The sequence below is a fragment of the Adelges cooleyi genome, unplaced genomic scaffold (genome assembly GCF_023614345.1).
Source record: "Adelges cooleyi isolate 19-005CV unplaced genomic scaffold, UGA_ACOO_1.1 ACOO_flye_CR_arks_rails_tigmint_CR_PRNA_21, whole genome shotgun sequence".
In the NCBI taxonomy this organism is placed as follows: Eukaryota; Metazoa; Arthropoda; class Insecta; order Hemiptera; family Adelgidae; genus Adelges; species Adelges cooleyi.
The window spans coordinates 8,718,795-8,738,856 of NW_026095871.1; the positions used below are offsets into that span (position 1 = coordinate 8,718,795).

The 20,062-nt window shown below is 36.6% G+C and overlaps 1 protein-coding gene across 2 annotated transcripts in view; it reads left to right on the forward strand.

Moving 5' to 3' along the window:
- LOC126834156 (uncharacterized) overlaps window positions 1–19,434 on the forward strand; it is a 33,725-nt gene extending 14,291 nt beyond the window's left edge. The window contains exons 2-18 of one of the 2 annotated variants that reach the window (XM_050565893.1): window positions 970–1,103; window positions 8,321–9,696; window positions 10,743–10,905; window positions 11,466–11,536; window positions 15,425–15,733; window positions 15,801–15,930; window positions 16,001–16,134; window positions 16,207–16,311; window positions 16,390–16,469; window positions 17,101–17,278; window positions 17,361–17,543; window positions 17,604–17,775; window positions 17,842–18,052; window positions 18,123–18,388; window positions 18,470–18,614; window positions 18,691–18,895; window positions 19,045–19,434. In XM_050565893.1, coding sequence (XP_050421850.1) covers window positions 1,069–1,103; window positions 8,321–9,696; window positions 10,743–10,905; window positions 11,466–11,536; window positions 15,425–15,733; window positions 15,801–15,930; window positions 16,001–16,134; window positions 16,207–16,311; window positions 16,390–16,469; window positions 17,101–17,278; window positions 17,361–17,543; window positions 17,604–17,775; window positions 17,842–18,052; window positions 18,123–18,388; window positions 18,470–18,614; window positions 18,691–18,895; window positions 19,045–19,220 — 3,939 coding nt within the window. In that variant the 5' untranslated portion in view covers window positions 970–1,068 and the 3' untranslated portion in view covers window positions 19,221–19,434. The remainder of the gene's footprint in view (window positions 1–969; window positions 1,104–8,320; window positions 9,697–10,742; window positions 10,906–11,465; window positions 11,537–15,424; window positions 15,734–15,800; window positions 15,931–16,000; window positions 16,135–16,206; window positions 16,312–16,389; window positions 16,470–17,100; window positions 17,279–17,360; window positions 17,544–17,603; window positions 17,776–17,841; window positions 18,053–18,122; window positions 18,389–18,469; window positions 18,615–18,690; window positions 18,896–19,044) is intronic. The other variant, XM_050565894.1, reaches the window with a different exon arrangement.
- Window positions 19,435–20,062: the final 628 nt, after the last annotated feature.

Sequence of the window (20,062 nt, forward strand, 5' to 3'; positions counted from 1 at the left end):
ATACGTCCCAACTCTGAAAAGAACCCATACAGCAATAACGATTGTCAAATGGTATAATACTTTAAATATTTTTTTTAATTTGCTAAAATATTTTTTACAAACAATCTGTTTAGTATTGTATTCCAATCGCTGTGCTTAATTAATATTTGGTGTAAATCTAAAATTTAAAATAAATTGATTGCGTAACATTTAATTTGTCTGTATGTACTCGAAAGTAAATTTTATAAACACTGGGAAGAGGAAGTAGACATTGAAACTTAAGTCAATTTAACCGACAACATGGGAATATCCGCTGTGATTAATCCACATGTAATTAACATTTCTGATTTCTATAACAGCTGACAGAAAGTTTTGACCCGGAATCTCAGTACAATGAAATTATTTGTTTAACGGCTATGAGATTTTTAGATGTTGGGAAAAATATTGTATTTAAATAATTGTATAATGTACGCCCTAATAATACGGTGTTATCCCATTACACGTATTCTGTCAATATGATTACCTAAAGAGTGAATATTTTTTCTATTTAATTAATGCAAGTGCACGTGAGTTTATTCTACTTTAACATAACTTTGTGAGCACTAAATATTTTATTGTTAAACTAGTCAAGTATAAAATATGCAATACATGGACAACATTCATAAGACAATATTTATCGTATCCACTTAACATTTATTGGAAAGAACGGTATAGTTACACAATTGAGTTATTAAAAACATTAGGATAACAGTTAGTTACTAATTTTCCCTTAGATTATATATTGTAATATAATAGGAGATAGTATTTTATATTTTGATTTCGATAACAGTGAGCTTTGTTTCTCAAAATAATATGAAATTAATTCTATTGTATAATTACTAAAAAATGTTGATTATTTCATTCTATAAATGAAAAAATGATCAAAATTTAATATGGCTATACAATAGGTGCATTTACTATAGTGTTAAAAGAATAATGTTTTATTTTTAGTGTGTGCGTGTTGTGATTTCATACTATCTAAATTCAATAACAACTAAACAACACGGCGGCCATTTGTTGGTCCATTATACCTGCCTATTGAGTCTTCAAATGATCTGTGAAACTACATTGGATGATTTTATTAAGTAAGTCCAGTGAAAGTCATTACACCATAGTCAATATCATTGAATTACTTTTAAATCAGAAATGCAATTTAATTACCTGTACCCCATTAACCAACGACATAACATTGTGTCTGTAAATAGCATTTGAAAATTTCACTTATTTGTAAAAATGTGTATCAAACCATACGTTATATTATCGATTTATTATAATGGCTAGTGTATAATATTAGTATAGTGATTTATATTTTTCCCACGTTATGGTATTGTTTTTCATTTGGAGCACAATACTATTATTGTTTTGTTTACATTGGTGTAGTATTTATAGTTGTTAGAACACATTACCTACGCCTCTACAAAGCGGTTTGTAGCCGTTAAGTCTCTCATGATTGTTCTTAATTTCTACACAATAAGTATTACGATAACTTGTATACTGAACACGAGATATTAAACGGTTTGTTTTAAAAGTGGCCACTTTAAATTATAATATTCCATGATAAATTTGATTTAAAATAATATTATTAGTACTGTTGTCAATGATTAAAGTTATTAGTTTTTACCAACACAGCAAAAAAAAAACAATGTTAAAATACTCGAACAACTATATAATCTGGAATCAAACAATATTATCACAATTCACTAATCACATAATATAATTGGATATATCAATGTTTTCCACCAAACCTCGTCAAAACAGAAATTATATTATAACATAATGTAAATTCCATATATTATAATATATGTTGGGTATTTAGTTAGTTATTGAAACCATAGGACTGATGGTTCTTGAAAATAGTGAAATACGATGAGCGCGGAATTATTGGTGCATACTACCCTACTAAACGATATACCTATTACAGTTTAATGTGTTTACCCGTGTGAAATATATGAAACACAAAACGAAACAGTTCAGTGTATACGCACGAGGATGGCTTCTGTGGGTTTTCCGGTATTTACCTATATGGATTATATTATGAAGTCTAACTCCCATTGCAGTGTATCGAAAAACCGACATATTATAATATGATGATCGGTGTGTACTATGTTCAATATAATACATATTTATTTTTTGCGGTACCTTAATAAAAATAAAAAAATGAAAATATTTTTACAAAAAAGATGAACCAATCATATCTACGATCGTCTATTTCCGGATTTAACATATTATATTTATTTACAATACAAATAATTTCCACAGAAAGAGAGATGATTGTGTGTGGTGTTGGTCGAGATAATAAACGGCTGGGTAGGTTAGGTACCTAACATGATGTAAAAAAAAAAAGTGTAACCGCAAAATTATATTTCTCTTTTTCAAATTTGTGTGTCTATGTACATAACAACAATAATAATAATATCATGTTCAATTTAATGATGTTAAATCGTCACTTTCTCTATTTGTGTACGTCTGCAGATATTATTATTATTGTTACTATTATTTTTTTTATTATTATTTCTATTATTGGTTCATGCAGACGCAGAGTGACGGGATTCATAACGCTTAAACATTTTGGAAACGTTATGATAATTCTTATGCATCGTCTGCGCTCACCGCTTCAGCTTCTTTCCAAAACAAACAATATTATATTATACTCGGCGTAGATGATGGTATGGTTCAATGGATGTTTGTAAAAACGATTATTATTGATCGAAATACACTTTCTAACTCTTTATTCTGTTTTACTATGCACAGTGGTTATTCTAATCGGACGTGAATCTAAACAAAGGGCCAGTGAAACAGCAAAATCAATGCTTTATTGTCGTGCTTGTATACTTACCTTTTACAAACCGTCAAAGTATGATGAGACAACGTTGTGTTTTGATCGTTAGTCATAAAACGACAATCCCCGGGGCCAAGTTTCTAAAGTAATAAAATTAATTAAAATAATTTTTGGTTGATGACGGAAAGTTTTTGATACAACTATGTATCTGTCGGCTTAGCTGATGATAAGGAGACAAAAATTATTACCGTAATCTGGCTTTAACGGAAAACGCTGACCTAACCATAGCCGACTCATTACCCGACTTGACATTCTTATCATATATGTTATAGGCTGATTCATCCCTTGTTAATCTCCATTCTTATCACTATCGTATCCCACGTTATACTGATTTTATTGTAACGAGACGACACTTTTTTTTTTTGCTCACTTCTAGCTAAAAAATATGGTGACCTCAAATGAGTACCGTATGAAACAATATCGATTATTATTTGCTGTATATAATCATGTGTTTTGACTATCATACATCGGCCAGTAGTCTTATTTAAAATTGTTTTCGCTGTAAAAAAATATATATATATATTTTTTAAATGTATTTATTAACTGTTGGCAATTTACGAACATGTATTCTTGATTTACTTCTTTGCATTTGCTGTATTATTTTGTTCGGCTCACAGCCAGACATCTATATAAGCATTTTATAAATATTCGATTACTATAATCTTCTCGAAACATTCTTTAGAACACTATAACAAAACTATAACAATCTTTTTCAAGGTCAATACATAATTCACAACTCCGATACAATATTTTCTTTGTGGCGACTATTATTTTTCATTTTGATGGGTGACGACGATTGATACGGTCTCGCGAGGAGACAAATAGTAATGTCTTTGTCAAAAATTAAAGTTTTTGTTCCTTTTGTAGTACGGACCGTTAATGTTTTGCCATCGGAACACAATAATAAACCAGTTTCTAATTATCAAGTCAAATTGAATACTACTGGCATTGGCGTAAAACGTGCGGTTAATGTATCGCCTTAAGTCAGAGAACGGTGCCTTTTATCTGCGACCATATTTGATAAACCCCAACGAAAAGTTCTAAAACTATGTTCACCACTTCAGTGTTCTTTAGCTAATAAAATGTGTTGCCAACCACTCCTTTCCATCGATATGTAGAATACCCTTAACCTCCACTGTAGATTGATTTAAAAAAAAAATCTAATTTAAATTTCTCACTAATCGATAACTGTGTTTTATTTGCTTTCATTCGTCGAACAGCGATAAGTTATGCACACCATTATGCTTACTAGCAGCTAGCCATTTAATTAGATTATTAAAATTGATTATAAATGAAATATTACATACAACCCTGGTTGGTGTATACGGTTACAATATAATTGTAAAAATAAACTTTTAATACAACGGGCAAAGAAATGATTATTTTTGCGATTAACCATTTGGAATTTCAATGGTTTGAAGTGGGTTTACTTGTGTCACGTACACTGTGTTAACTAGTCACAAAGCGCGTCTGAATTGAATAATAATAATGTAGATATCGCTGTAATGTGTTCGCCAATCTTATATGATTATTGATTAGTAATATAAATAAGTCTCTTGTTTTTGTTTAACACAATGCGAAACAGAAGGTGGTGTTGTTCGATAATAATAATTAACGAAAAACGTACATGGGGAAACGCTAATCGACGTGATTCATAATCTGTACAAAATAGTTAGATTAGGTTAATGTTTCCGATGAAACATAGTCTTACAAACTAAAAAAATTAAGCAAATTAAAATTTGTATTCTGTCGAATGAACAAAAACAGTTGAAATTATTGTTGTAAGGGTAGTTTTAGTGGGGAAACTTTTCTCAATTAAAATAGCAACCTATGTAGAGCAAAATAAAAAGATGTAATTAAATAATTGGTCGATAACCAGTATATTTGGATAATGTTGCTTATTGAGGTATATTACAATTTTAAGGTATTGGCGAGGAGTGAAGTGTAGGTGGGTAGAGCGTGCGGACAAAAAATAACCTTAACTCACCCTCCACACACCCCCCCCCCCCATTCAATACTCGCCTATACCTTTCATCGCTAATAACTCGAAATGTATCCAAAACGGGTTATTATTTTCGTTATTTGATCTTCATAGATAAATCTAATACCTACACAAGTTATGCGCTTTTTGATTTTTAAGTTACCCCTTCAAACTATTGCAACATATTTTACACATTGTCTTGTCGGGCATATTATTATACAGTTTCCGATTCTATCTTTGTCTGTTGGATATCAGGCGCACTATTATAATTGTGGTATAGAGAATTCGCGTTCCCGTTACAGCCTGTTTGTATACAAGACAACATTTTTTTTTGGCACATCAAACACACGCCGAACGCAAAGCGAATACTGTGTGTGTCCGACCGATGTAGTAGTTTTGGTTTTGATTATTTGTTTTTCTCAACGCTAAACAGACAAAAAACAACACATCTGGGTCAGTCGAATTTCGTCTTTTCTATATACTCATACGGAAGCAATAATAATATGACTTAGCCGAGACTTCCTAACCCGTTCAGTATAATATACTGGAACTACATAGAAGAAGTCCAAAAGGAGGGGGTAGGAAAATTGGTTTGATTGATTGTTTTCGTCACAAACTATATTATGATCTTTGTTATTAACATTTATTATCTTGACGATCATTTCAACACAATGCACCGAAAATTCATTGACATAACGCTGTACAATGTAAACATGAAAAAAAAACCGTAATTTAAACATTTCTCAAGAGGGGGGGGGGAGAGGCGCTCCTAGTGTATACCATTGCGTTTTTTTGGAGCCTTCGAATAACATAAACGACGACTATAATATGAGTATGATATAGTGTTGTGTGTGGTACACGCGGCAGTGGGACATGTGTTTTCGCGAGAGGAGAGTTCGATGACTTCGGCCATAATATATAATGATAATAATAATAATAATAATGTATATGTATTGGCCGCTGCCTCTCCGAGGTCTTTGCCACTTGGACGAGGCCTTCATAAGGTTATACGTTCTACCGTCAACTCCTACGCCGCCGTCGGGCGACACATGTACATACATAATAACAAGATGATGAAATTTTAAAGGATTCAACGGGTAATAATGATTTGCAAGTATTGTTGAAAAATTTCTTCTCGAATCACAAAACGTTTTCGGTTTTAGAAATAACAATCCGGTCGATAGACAGTCTAAACAGTCTAAGAAATAAAAATACACTTCAAAGTAAATATCTATAATATATGATATTTATATTCTAGTTTAATCCGACATGAGTCTTCGACAGATCGTTCTCGTTTAGACAACCAAGCGAATAAAATATCTAGGTTGCAATTTATACAAATATATTATATTCGATTATGGTAATATGATCCAGTTTGAGATGGAGGGAAGGAGACGGTGGTTGGAAAATTGAGGTCGTTTTTTACCGGAAAGTTTAGAAAATGAAGAGTAATTAATTGATTTTCAGGAAAGACACGCTTGAATTTTATCACTTCACATTCCACGGTTGTCAATGAATGTGAATATTTTTATTAATATTATTATCACTGCCAGACGACGCTGTATTATAGAAATAATTAATGTCTCAATTATTTTTAGAACTTCTCCTAGTTTTCTCTGGCCGCCGAATAAAATAGTTAGCAATCTTGTTTGGGTGCCAACGTTGTGTTTTCGCCTTTCGGGTCGTAGTCAGTCCGTTTTCTGTACGTTTGGAAAATAACACTACACCTTATATACACAGACTTTTTTTTTTTGTCTCAAAATTTTGGCTAGATTCTTTTACATTATGTGTGTTTCGCGTTATTGGCGCTTTTAGCACGCCATCGAAATGACTATTATGATACTTTACATCACCCCCGTTTGCCCCTCCGTAGCGCTCAATATTTTATTATATTTTTTCAACAAAAAAAATACTAGTCTAGTTACAAGCGTTTCACCGTTGACTCTTGTCAGGTACGTTCCATTAACGATTTTAGAAATCGCAGAAGTCGTGCCCTCCTCACACACATTTGACACACGTTTTTCCTTATTATTAAACATTTAGATATATATTATATTTTTATATTATTATCGTTACTAATACAACAACACCGGGCGGTATAATTTGTTCGCCCGTTGCGTGAGAACTCTGCAAACGAATGCGTGTCGATATCTGAATTTAATTAAGTGTTGGAATAGTAGTGCAACAATATTATCATACATGTTGTATCTGGTTCTCGAACTTAGAGAACGGGGTTAGCCGCGGTCACTTACTAGAATAATACTGTTGTATATTATTCGATGATATAATATAGTTAACCTTTACCCGGGCAACTAACGTTCGTCGTCAAACGAAGAAACCTCGACTATTTTGTAATACACATTAATTGTATTATGTAATAATTACCCGGTTGACAATTACATACATAAACACACTGTCAATGTGAGCACGACCGGACCGAAGAAGACTGGTCATAATAATAATTATAATATAGAGTTAGATGTTATTTTTCTTTGTTCGCCGCATTGCGATTGTTTTGTCGATTTTGTTATTACTTGAGAATTTCACATTTAAATCATGCCATCGGGAAAACAACCGCCGTACTGGTATTAACAATAAAAATAATAATATTATTATTTCAAGTCTGAGCGGCCACGTGTGTTGCAACAACGAACACTAAGAGTCACCTGGCGTGAACACCCTTGGGTAATTTTAAGTCAAAAGGATTCCTTAGGCTCTGCACCGCGAACAAAAGTCACTGTAGAAAATAAATGTGATTTATGCTTGTTCTTTAACGCACAATAGTGAAACTATACCGAGGTCAAAAGTTGTGAAAATCACGGGTTACTCCGTTAATAATAAATCTTAGTTTGACAATTTTATGAAATTGTACAAAAAAAAAATATAAAAATACAATTTTGTTTTAGCCTTATTACAACATCCTGTTGTACAACGTTTTAAATTCAATCATATATGTATATAGGTATATATAGTCATTAAGACGGTTTCACCGGTGTTTGTGATTTTTTATACTTTATCATTTGGGCGTAGGTACCGCTTTTAAGTGTTTTCTAATTGATTTTTAAATTACTTTTTCAATGTCACATTTTACGACGAGAATTAAATTGTTTTTACGTGAACGCTATTAAATCCAATGAAATCTTTGGTGGTCAATTTCGAATACAATTGACCGGTCAGTATGGGTACAAACGATTGAGCAATTTTATACGGACTTCGACAATTATGTATAGTTTTATATTGGAATTGCATATTATTATGGTCCAAAAACTACACAGAAACTTAGAAAACATGTTGCTACTTTGTTCGAACTAGATATTTTATGATAAGTCAGTATAAGCTAATTAAATGGGAGTTTTTTTTTAACTTCGACGCGAATGTGGTTTTTGTATTTTTCAAGTTACGCCTATTTGGGGGAAAAAATATCTAGTCTCGGTTTAATATATTTTAATTACACGAAGATAACGGTTTTATTGTTGTTTCAGGTGTGTTGTTGGTAATGCATCGCGTATGATGACTACCGAAACGGCACTGAGTCCGATGGCGGCGGCTCACGGCGGTGGAGGGGTTGGAGGTGGCGGCGGCGGCAAGATCAAACGACCGAGCCTCAAGTCCCGCGGCGGTGCCGGTTCTCATCACCAGACCGCCAATGAAGTTCGCGGTTACCGGGTGACGGTGCCGTCCACGGTGGTCACCGAACTGGCGACCAAGTTCAACGCCATCATCGTGGACACGGTACAGGGGGACACGGCCCGGGATATCGTCAAGCGAGTGAACAAGTCGCTGGCCAACGGCGCGGCGGTGCGGGCCACGGTGGAGAAATTCGAATCGGCCGACAAAAAACAGAACAGAATGGTTGTGGTGCGGACGAACTCGGTACGCCGTCGACCGACATTCGAACAGAGCCAGGTCATTACCGCACCACGGCCGTCCATAGTCAAACTCCGTATGGAACTGTTCCAAAAGACTGAGAAACCCGATGTTCCGACGCCCAAACCCAGCTTTCAGAAGCCACAAAAGAGGCTGCAGCAATCGGCCAAAGACGCTGCGTTACCGGTGCCGGACGTCCATCTGTCGGCCAAACACAAGCGGTTGTCCATAGCCAGAGATCCGGATGCCCAACTGGAGAGCGTACTCAATGCCATACCACCGCCACAGATTGTCAACACTTCATTTTTGCACAGTCGAACGCGACCGGTCGAGCAACCGACGCCGACCAGCCCCGTCGCCGAACCCGTCGAGTCGACAATAATCGTCGAGACGCCGTCCACGACCGTCGAACCGGCCATCGACGAAATTTGTGACAGGCCGAACGAAGAACCGCCTGTCTGGCAAACGATGCAGAACAGTTTCTTACACACTTATAAAAAAAAACCGGACGCCGTCGGTCAGCAGCACGACTACAATGACATCGTCGAGCCGCAGGCCATTTACGAAGAGCTCCAGGAAAAGGCCGAACCGAAGCCGCCGCCGGACGTCGTGCTGGAAAATACTTATTACGATCCGGGCGATCATCATTACACGACCATCGACAGCAGCGACCAGAACATTTACGACGACGTGATTACGTCGACAAATCCGAACCGCAGACACTACAAACAACAGCAAGAGGACAGCTACGAGACAGTAGAAGCTCCACCGCCACCTCCTCCGCCGCCGCCACCACCGCCGGCCCCGCAGCCACAGATACAGACGCCAACGACTGTCCAGTCGAAAGTCGCGGATACCGACACGACGGAATTCCACCCCGTCGATATTACACTGCCGGAACTTGACAAGGAAGAGTCATATGACAGTTGCGAGGAGATATACAACAGTATGTACAATGAACGATTCAGTCCTTCGGAAAGCAATTCTTCAGGTAAGCGCATAACGTAAATTAATAATTATTTTTTATCGTGCCAGGACGCGTTTTCTATACTTAGGCAATTCTCCAAAAATATAATTACGTTTATTTTAACACCTTGCATGTCATGTTTATAAGGAACGATCAAAGAGATTTTTGCTCTTTCGGACGATACCGGCTGTTAAGACTAGAAAGTTTGGAAAATATAAAATATTCCCTTAGCTGTAAAAAAAATACAAACATAATAATACACACGAATTATTATACAACACAATTTTCTACAAAACTAACTTGTTGTATGGTTTATATAAATAGCATTTAATACGTCTGAGCAATGTGGAAATCAGGCCAAATTAACTGATAAATAGTTCATTTAATATTATCATTAAGCCTTTCCTCTCAGATGAAATTTAAACATTTTCTTTATCCATCTTTATATGCGGAATAATGTTCAATTCTATTTATCAAAACAATACCGGTGTATGTATTTTCTCATTACAAATTTCCCTTCTAGGTCATTTTTATAGAACCTCGTAGATCTCACTGTATAATATTAATTTTAAATAGAATTTAGGTACCTATAACGTATAACCTTTAGGCATTTTAGAAAGTATATATTATACCAGTAAAACTATCCACCCAACGTCAGTTTTACATGATTTGACGGTTTTTATAACACCTAACTTTATATGTTGATAATTGCACTCAATTTTTATAGCACTATTACTGGCGTTGACTTTATATCTAGTGAACGGCGAATGGAGATATAATATATATACATAATACATATTTATACTGATTATACACGTGTAAATATTGTGTGTTGTATTTCAACTGATAACGCATTTGTTGCAAAACAAACGCGTCACATCCGCACACACACTGATCTATCATATAGAATTAGACTAGATAGCTGATAAAATATAAACAAAGCGAACCGCTGGGCGTTTTCTCCAGACGGTCTATAATATTGTTTTTTGATTGTACATAGATTTTAAATTGGTTGTAAATTTTTAAATATATATTAATTTCCCAATTGGCCTTTACACAAATGTTCATAGGTACTTCGGCCGACAGCGCCAGTGCTATCGGTAGCAGTAAGCTCTACGTGGACGACGGTACCAGTGCTATTGGTAAAAGTAAGTTCCACGTGAACGAAGAATGGATGGACGAAGAATGGGTGGACGTGGACAACACATCCGACGATCTTCAAGAGATCATAGTGTATGTATAAATAGATATAACAATTCAAATTAATGAGCAATAATAAAATATTAAACTAGGATACTGACGATACGATTCAACTGAACCTCCTATCGTTTAAAATGGCGGAGGATAGTATGTGTGTATTTTATCAACGTCAGTTGTTGTGTTAGGATTTGTATAATTTTATTTTATTGTATTTTGTTGGTAATAAATATTAAAATATTTTAATGACGATAACTATTCAAGGCATTCCTTGAGCTACTACCGTTTGCATAGTACCATTCCCAGCATAATATTATAATCTGGTTAGCCTTAATAAGTGTTTTTCTACACGGCTAACTTTCTGTAAAGTGGCGTAATAGTTGCCGTGTTAGTTTCTGATTTTGAAGAAAGTGCAATATTTTATCCAACACTGACTCAAAGTGTTTTTAACAAAAAACTAGTACTTCTTAAAATTTTAAAGTCTCGACTATTTTATGTATACTTACTAAAGTTGTTGCTCCTAACGGTCTTATTGATCATTTCATAGTATTGCTAATAAGAAGTTAATTATCAATTTGCGGTTTTTTTTTTTTTAGAATACCACCTAAGTCACCTAAACCCAAGGAAGTCAGGAGCGGATGGTCGATTCAAGTGGTCAAATTATTCAGTAAGTGATATTATCGCATAGCGCCTTAATGTACTGCAATACAACGCGCATGTTTGTCTAAGAAGTTGTAGGCCGCACTGGTTGACAGGTGAACTGAAGTAAAATCATCTTTGAATAAATGATTAAATATAATGACATTTATATTAATATGTCAACTGCAATCTCTGGCAACAACTGTGTATAAAATATAAGCGACTTGTCTGGCGACTCAATAACTTGTCCGAGCAATTACCGAGTTATATATATTCAAATTAAGAAATAATATACCTACGTTTGATTTTTTTATGTCGTTGGTCGTGTCAATACTCCTATAAATACTAAATGTTTTTTGCGACCCGATTGCTTGTTTCTCGTGACGGTTTGACAACTTGAAACGCTGTTTTGAATAATTTTATTCATAATTAGTGTTGAAAAAATAAACGTTCACTTGCATCAAGGCTAGTATAACAATTTTTTTTTCTAAAATTATTCATTTCAATGCGGTCACGACGAGGCGAATACAATTCTTGTGACGACGAAAAGCCAGTTCTCCTCAGCATACAAGTATTAATTATGAATTTAACCTAATACATGCAAACAATTGCATCAAACTGGCCCCTCCAACTATGTTATATTATTATTTATGATTGCATAATAGATTGCATCGATAGGGCCACTAAAATTGGCGTTTGGATTCGGATTTTGTAATGTGATTTATGGGAATAGAATTGACTGCGTATGCGTTTAGATGGTCGATACCCAACCATTTGTATAATATCTAAAATACATTTCACAATTTTTACAAAACGTTAATATTGACATTACCGCTAAACGAACTTAGCAAAACGACAATTGGCGTATAAAGTATACATTGTTTAATTAATTATAGTAATGATCGGATAACCTCCGTTTAATTTGTTTTCTTTGTTAGTTTTTCCCATGCAAGTATAGAACGTACCTACTATAATTTTGTATTGGGCCAGAGCTAACATTTCCCAGGAAAATATTAATTGTGCCTAAAGAACCTTGTAGAAACGTTCGGACTTACCATTAGGTCACCCGATTCGCTTGTGAAATCCGTATAATATATACCTACATTCAACGTCAATGTCTCATTTCAATGGTTTCTATTTTAATGCATGACGACCGCTACAACATAATTAATGTTTATAACATTTTTGAAACGGCATTTTATTTGTGACTTACTAAAGAGCTATGACGAGTTGAACCGACGATTGCGCAGAATGCTCGATGTTCATCGAGGGTCAGCGTTAAGCAGAATTTGTTATAACCGGATGAGGTGAAAAATAGGCAACAAGGAATGTTAGGAATATATTTATTATTAATTGTAGCGAGATAACAATGATGTATGGAAGTGAGTGTTGGAAATTGAGTAAAACAAACGAAAGCAAATTGGAAGTAGCTGAAATGTATGTTTGAGTGACTTGGTCTTGGCTAGACAGAATGAGACTCGAGCATAATATAAGACGGAGTCTAAGAGAATTGGTGCGACTAGTGGTAGAATATCGGTAAAAATTAATAAAGTTACTCCTGGGACTATGTCTGATCGGTTACTGACATTGTTTTTATAGCCGAAAGGAATCGTGAAGGATTTGAACTTCTTTAGCCCCCACTCTAGTTGCGCTTATGTCTGGGAGTGCCGCCAATTAGAGTGTAGAATAATTTAGATGTTGTAAAAAGAGTCATTCATATTATGTGTGAACTGAATAAAGAAATGGCGACGGACAGGAATTTATGCGAAGAATTAGAACGGTTGTTTACTTTTGGACTCCCCCTAAAGACGTCTTAAAGACACATTACTCATTGTCTTACTGAATAAAACAAACCTGACTATCTACAACCTGTAAAGTCTATCAATAGCTATCAATCCATGAGACTAAGCCATGTCTGTACCGGATGTTCAACTAGAACAGTCTTCGGCAGTGTTTTCTATGTATACGTTTCCGGTCAAACAACCGAAATCAATAATTAATATATTACTGCATTGTGGTAATAATTAGTTTACTAGCAACTTGTTGGTGGGAGCTCGTCGTCTTTGAGTTCACACGAAAAGTCCAGGTAAAATTGTGTGTACACGTCGGGGTTTTTCCCCCACCGTTTTTTTCTTGTCGCAATTAAAACGTTTATGATAATTTTGTTTTCGAAATGATTAGTTGGCCGTGGTACGAAAAACAGTTTTTTATGTAACAAACGAGGCACTGCGGTGGCGTTACACAGTGTAGAAGATTACACGGGCTCTGATTGTTCTGCCGGCTCTGTTCTGTGACGCGTGGGTCGGTTGTGACGAGATGGAAATTAAGCGTAGGGAACAAAATAATCATACAACAAATGGAAAAAAAATGATATAAATGATAATCATACGAGAAAAAAAAACCAGTTTAACGAGCGCCCTACTCCGTCCGTCGTGACCGAACCGCTCGGCGTAACGTTCCTCCTCGGCGTTTTTTTTTCAACACAACGGCCGGTGTCGTGTAAGTTCTCCTACTCGACAATGTACTACTCCCACCTGGTACACGCTCACACACAAAACTATACACGCATACATAACACCAAGGTCCTGAGACGGCACAACCGCTGTTCTTATCCGTGGAACGCTGGTAAACGAAAAGTGAAAGTGCGGCGCAACAGACGTCCGTGTAACACAACGTCTGATCGCCGTCGTGTTGCCGTGTGCGAGAATTTGTTTTACTTCTGTCGAGAATTTGCCGTTTTTTTAATTTTTTTGTGCTTTGCCCTTTCAACGCCAAGTGCGCCCGACACTTGTGTTACAAATCAAACATCGCTTGTACAGTGACGAAAATGAGTGATCTATACAGTGCGGTATCGATTCGCCAAACCTCCGCCTGTCATGCCATCGTCTTCCTTCTATTGTAGTTTGCCGTCCTCGCCATCGCCGCCGCCGCCGCCCCTGCCGCCCGCCAGAACCCTAAGGCGCCGAAAATCTCTTTATATCGATAAAGGTTTGCATAAGGGAGCTTACACGCACACACACATGAACATACTACATAGGACTTGTACAAGTCTCCCGAAGTCTGAGAGTGTGAAGTCAGAGTCTGAGAATGTGAGTTTAACGTTATTGCCCGATATGTTCACGTGGATAACGGTGTGGTATTCCAATGACTAATCAATTCCAAAGTTATGCAATCCCGGTGAGATAGAATATAGATGATTAGCCAACGAACTGTGTATAGCATAATACGGAGGTTTCCACGGTTTCCTAAACGGAACGTGCAGTTTATAGCATTTCCAATCGAGGTAACTCTAACGGTGTTTTAAACTATAATCCTGCGGTCGTAACGTTTTTTTTTTTTTAAACTATTAATTGATAGTAATTTTATTAACGTCTTGTGGGTAACGTTCGAAAGGGAGTTCAGTGGCTTGTATAAATCTAGTGGAACCGGCTATCGCGATGAAACTTAAATAAACGTCTCCTCGACCGCATAGCAATCCGAGTGTAACAAAACTAGTAATACTGTTTGTGTGTGTGTGCTCCAACTGACCATAAAATTTTACATTTCCGCGGTTACGCCCGTTTAACACGTGAAAACGTATATGCTTTTCGCAGTATCCATATCGTCGCAATCTGTAATTAGCTTCGTAAAAGATGTCCCCGAACAGCGCAATAAAGCATACCAAAGCCGGCGTTGCTCGTCGACCGATAGTTTGCAGAAGTTGACCGTAGTATTGAAAACGATATTCTCGGACGAGAAATTTGAGTCGCAAGAACTGTCTTTGTTTTTTGATAATGGTGAGTTGAACGCCCATACGTTGTTTCAAAGCAAGCAGAGATTGCATACAAGTTGTGTATCTTGTGCGGACCTTAGAGGTCTTACCTTGACCCGCCTTGACAAACACTTTGGTCGAATGTCATTTGTTTTGTTTTTTTAGAAGTCAAAGATAATAAGAGCGCCACGATTAACCACGAGACACCGGAGGAGATCTACACCGACTACGATTCGTTCGATACGGACGATTCGTGGGACGACTGCAAGGACTCGGACGACAGGACTAATCGTGTACCTTATCCGTGCAAAAATCGGGTGTTGCCCGACCCGCCGAGTCAATCGAACATGTACGGGTTTGTCCCCATGGTGAAAAGGGCCGGCAACCGCATGAAGCAGAGTTGGTCGCTGGGGACACTGGGACTGAACCGGATCCGGAAACTGAGCATGGGCAACATGACGGTGTCATACCCAGGCAAGTCAAAATTAAGACGTTTCTCGACACCTTAGGCTAATTTCTGGATGTTCCCGTTTCCTTGCAGGTAACAAGATATTCGATAAGTCCAGTGATAAGAAATACCGTTCGTCCGATGAGCTCATAATGAATCCGTCCAAGAATCTATCCTCGTCCATTTTCTACTTAAACAACGATTCTCCGGTTTACGCAAACACGTAAGTATTATTGAAAGGGAAAAATTATATTGACATTTTGAAAATTACCCAAAACGTCGATTGGTTACAGGCAAAACGACAATCAAATACAAGCGCCAATCAGGAACGCTAGCAAACCACCTTCGTCAATCGATTCTCGACGACTTAGCGTGGCGAGACCCAGCTCCCCACCTCCACCTCCGCCGGTGAAAAAACATTCTACGGGTAAGCTTTTATTTGAAAAGACAATAATACGCCTATAATTGAGAGTTTGAGTATAAATACATTTCTGTTTAGGGGACAACCCTCACGGTTCACTACCACGTTCGATTGTCAACTCCAAAGGAAGGCCGACCTCCGCACAATTGGACAAACCCAACTCAGAATCTATATCCGAAAACAGTAAGACTCGCTATACACGCCACTGTTATAGGCTTTAGATTTTTACACGAGTTAAATGGTCTTACTTTTTGTTCATAGGTTCCAATCAAGGATCTGAACTGTACATGCGATTCGCCGACGAACCCCTATACCAATTTTACGCAGCTGATTTATCTCAAGTGAGTTTTAGAAGTTAACCCGTTTGTTCTGTATCACCGACATGCAGGGGCAGACTAGCAGATCAGGAGCCCGGGAAATAGTGCAAAGAGTGTGTCGAAGCCATTAATGGGGGGAGGAGGTGCCTAGACTAAGAGACCTTTGCTGTTGGCTAGGGGTTGGTTTGGTTATGTTACGTTATATAGTATTGTGGATTACTCAAAATGTGTATTAACATTAAATCATTCGATCTCTATTTATTTGTTTTATGCCATTACCTGCGTCAAATATTTAAATACTATTATTGCGGTTATATTTTTCATTTTTATGAGTAACCGTGAATTGGACGGCACGTCTACAGTATAGTTGTAATATCGGCCCTGACTTAGTAATAACTATTCTCCATTAGTAAACACTAAATATAAATACACTGTATAAAATAATTTTGTTTTCGAAAAATTCCTAACTGAGGAAGGAGCTGGTCCATTTCAAATGTTCGCTCATTGTTTAAAATCTAAAATCTACTTATTGCTGTTTGTTAATCATCAAAAAAACTATAATGTTCAATGACCAACATAATATTATTATCAGATATTTCAAATGCATTTACGGTTATCCTATATTACCGATTTTACAATATTATTATTATTTTAGAGGTCAAAAAGCGTGTTCGCCGGTGACTTAATGGAAGAGTGTGACGGCTACGAAGAAATCAGCTCCGTCACCAGCCGGCCGTCGGCCCTAGAACTAATAACTCCTTGCTCGACCGGACACGGGCAGCATCGATCCTTATGGTGTGAAGTTCCCGAAGTAAAAAATAGTGGTATTCTAGGTAAGTCACAATTTACAATTATACGTTCGTCTCCATCGGACGATCGTCAACGGCTTATTGTATTATTTTACTATTCATTCAGACGCATTGACACCTCGAGAACGGAAGCTACAAGAAGCCAAATTCGAGTTAATCACATCCGAAGCGTCTTACTTTAAATCTCTGACCGTGCTCGAGAAACATTTTGTGAACAGTCATTCGATGAACGACGAAACAATACTGTATAAAAGCGATCGAAAACTTCTGTTCGGGAATGTCAATCCAGGTAATTATCTGCCAACTAATTCTTGCATGGATGGGAAGTGATTACAGCTTTTGATTTTAGTGCGCAAGTGTTCTGAAAAACTATTGGCAGCACTCGAGAAATGCTGGCAAGACAACATTCTTCTCCGGGGCCTGTGCGAAATTCTGTACACGCATTCCAAAGAAAATTTTGACATCTTCGTCAAGTATTGCTCAAATCAAATTTACATAGATCGCACGTTGAAAACGTTGAGGTAGCTAAATATTATTAATACTTGTGACGTACAATGAGTGTTTATAACCTTGACGATTGTTCGCAGAGATAAAAATTTCAAGTTCAACGAAGCTCTACAAAGACTGGAAACTGATGCTAAGTGCCAATCGTTATCGCTTCACTCGTTCCTAATGTTGCCCATGCAGAGAATCACCAGATTGCCACTACTCGTGGACGCTATCCTGTCGCAGATGGACCCCATCGAAAATTCTACCGAGTACCAAATGTGTGAACTCACTCTAGCTTCGCTGAACGCAGTAAGCTTTCATTTAAAAATTTTATCGACATATATAAGTATAACAATATCTTGATCCATTTTTTTTTAAGGTGGTGCAAAACTGCAACGAGAGTACTAGAAAATTGGAAAGATACGAAGAGATGTTGTTGTTGAGTCGACAGTTAGAGTTCTCCAGCAAGCGGGAAATGAAAGTCATGTCGGTGGCTTCTAGTTCGCGTTGGCTAGTACGGTCGGGTTCTATGTTGCACCTACCTAGTCCGGATGCTAAGCTGACTTTAAGTCGCAAACTGATCAGACCCACCAAGTTGTATTTCTTCTTGTTCAACGACATGTTCTTCATAGCCAAACGCAAAAGGTAGACCGACCGCGACTTGACCGTGATTATAAGGTCCTAGTACAGCGTTGTTTGACATTGTTGTTTATCTGTTTGATTTAGTGACGACAACTACACGGTGGTGGACTACTGCGCCAGGAACTTTGTGCAGATGACTGACGCCACCCAATTAGTGATAAGTTCGTCGTACAAGAATCTGTTGATGTTGACGATTTTGGAAAACCACGAGAGCAAGACTATTGAAATGGTAATGGTTACTCTCTACTCGTCGTGTAGTGTGGTTGACCCAAGCGAATTACTTATCGTTCGGTTATTGTTGACAGCTGCTAAGCTGCGATTCAGAATCTTCTAAAAAACGATGGATCGAAGCAATGTCGCCGCCAATCAGTTCCAACCCGGACGAGACCCTGTACAACGAATGGGACTGTCCGCAGGTGTACGCTGAGCACGCGTACGTGGCCATTCAACCGGACGAGTTGTCTTTGCAGAATGGAGATATAGTTAAAGTGTTGACGAAAATGAACGATGGTGGGTAAATCTTCTTCTGTTCCCTTTGCCACTTCTTCCCAAGTCTCCTCGAGGTCGGTCACCGTAGTCCACCACTGAACATCTTTTCTTTGTACTCGCCCTCCCCCTTTTTTAGCTATCTCTTAAGTACCGGGTGCAATCTGTTACAGGATGGTACCACGGTGAACGGATTCGCGACGGCGAGAAAGGATGGTTCCCCGGCAATTACACGTCAGAAATAGCATCTCAGCACGCTAGAGCGAAAAATCTAAAACAGCGTTACCGCTTGTTAGCCATGTCTGGAAGTTACCTGCAGTCCCAACTAGACAAAACGAAGAAAAAATAATAGTCAATTTGTACAAATTTGTATGATCTATGTACATTCCTTCTCTTGCTAAACTTACATTATTATGTTATTTGGGGCATACATTCCATGCTGAATTTTCTCAACTCCACTGATGAATTATATTATATTATTTATTACATTTATTATACTGACCATATTATAAATATAACATAGTACCTATGTACCATAATACAAAAAAAAAATAAACCCAAAACATATGTATTGATATTAGTTTAAGTTATTGTAATATCATATACATATTATTATTATTATAATCATTCGGCTACAATAATTCAGATAATATAATTGTAAACAGACGTTTTGTAATTAAAACGCTAATTATTAATATTAACGTAATTATTAATGTCGAGTTAAAAAAAAATTTCATGACATTTATTAATATTGTTTATGTACTATACAATCTAATAAAACATATTTTTTACTCAATGTACCTTATAAAATATTAGATAGTGTTATAGCCTCGCTCATATTGATAATAAATACTACTTTTATTTTAATGTTTTCTCCCCCAGTTGTAAATAATTTATTGTTTCTGGTTATATATATTTTGTTACTGTTATTTATTATAACATTACTACTTTTTAGTTATTACTGTTTTTAATAAAAAAGTAATGTAAAAATTAATATTCATTTTTCTATGTTAACAATATAAATACTTACTGTTAACCTACCTACTACAAAACCAAGTTAAAAATTACAATACTTATTAAATTCACAGTTTACAATTTATAATAATTGTGAAATGATTGTTTAATAAATTACGTGTCATAATGTAAGGTTAATTGAAGATCAAAATAAGTAAGTAATCACACTTTTCCCTA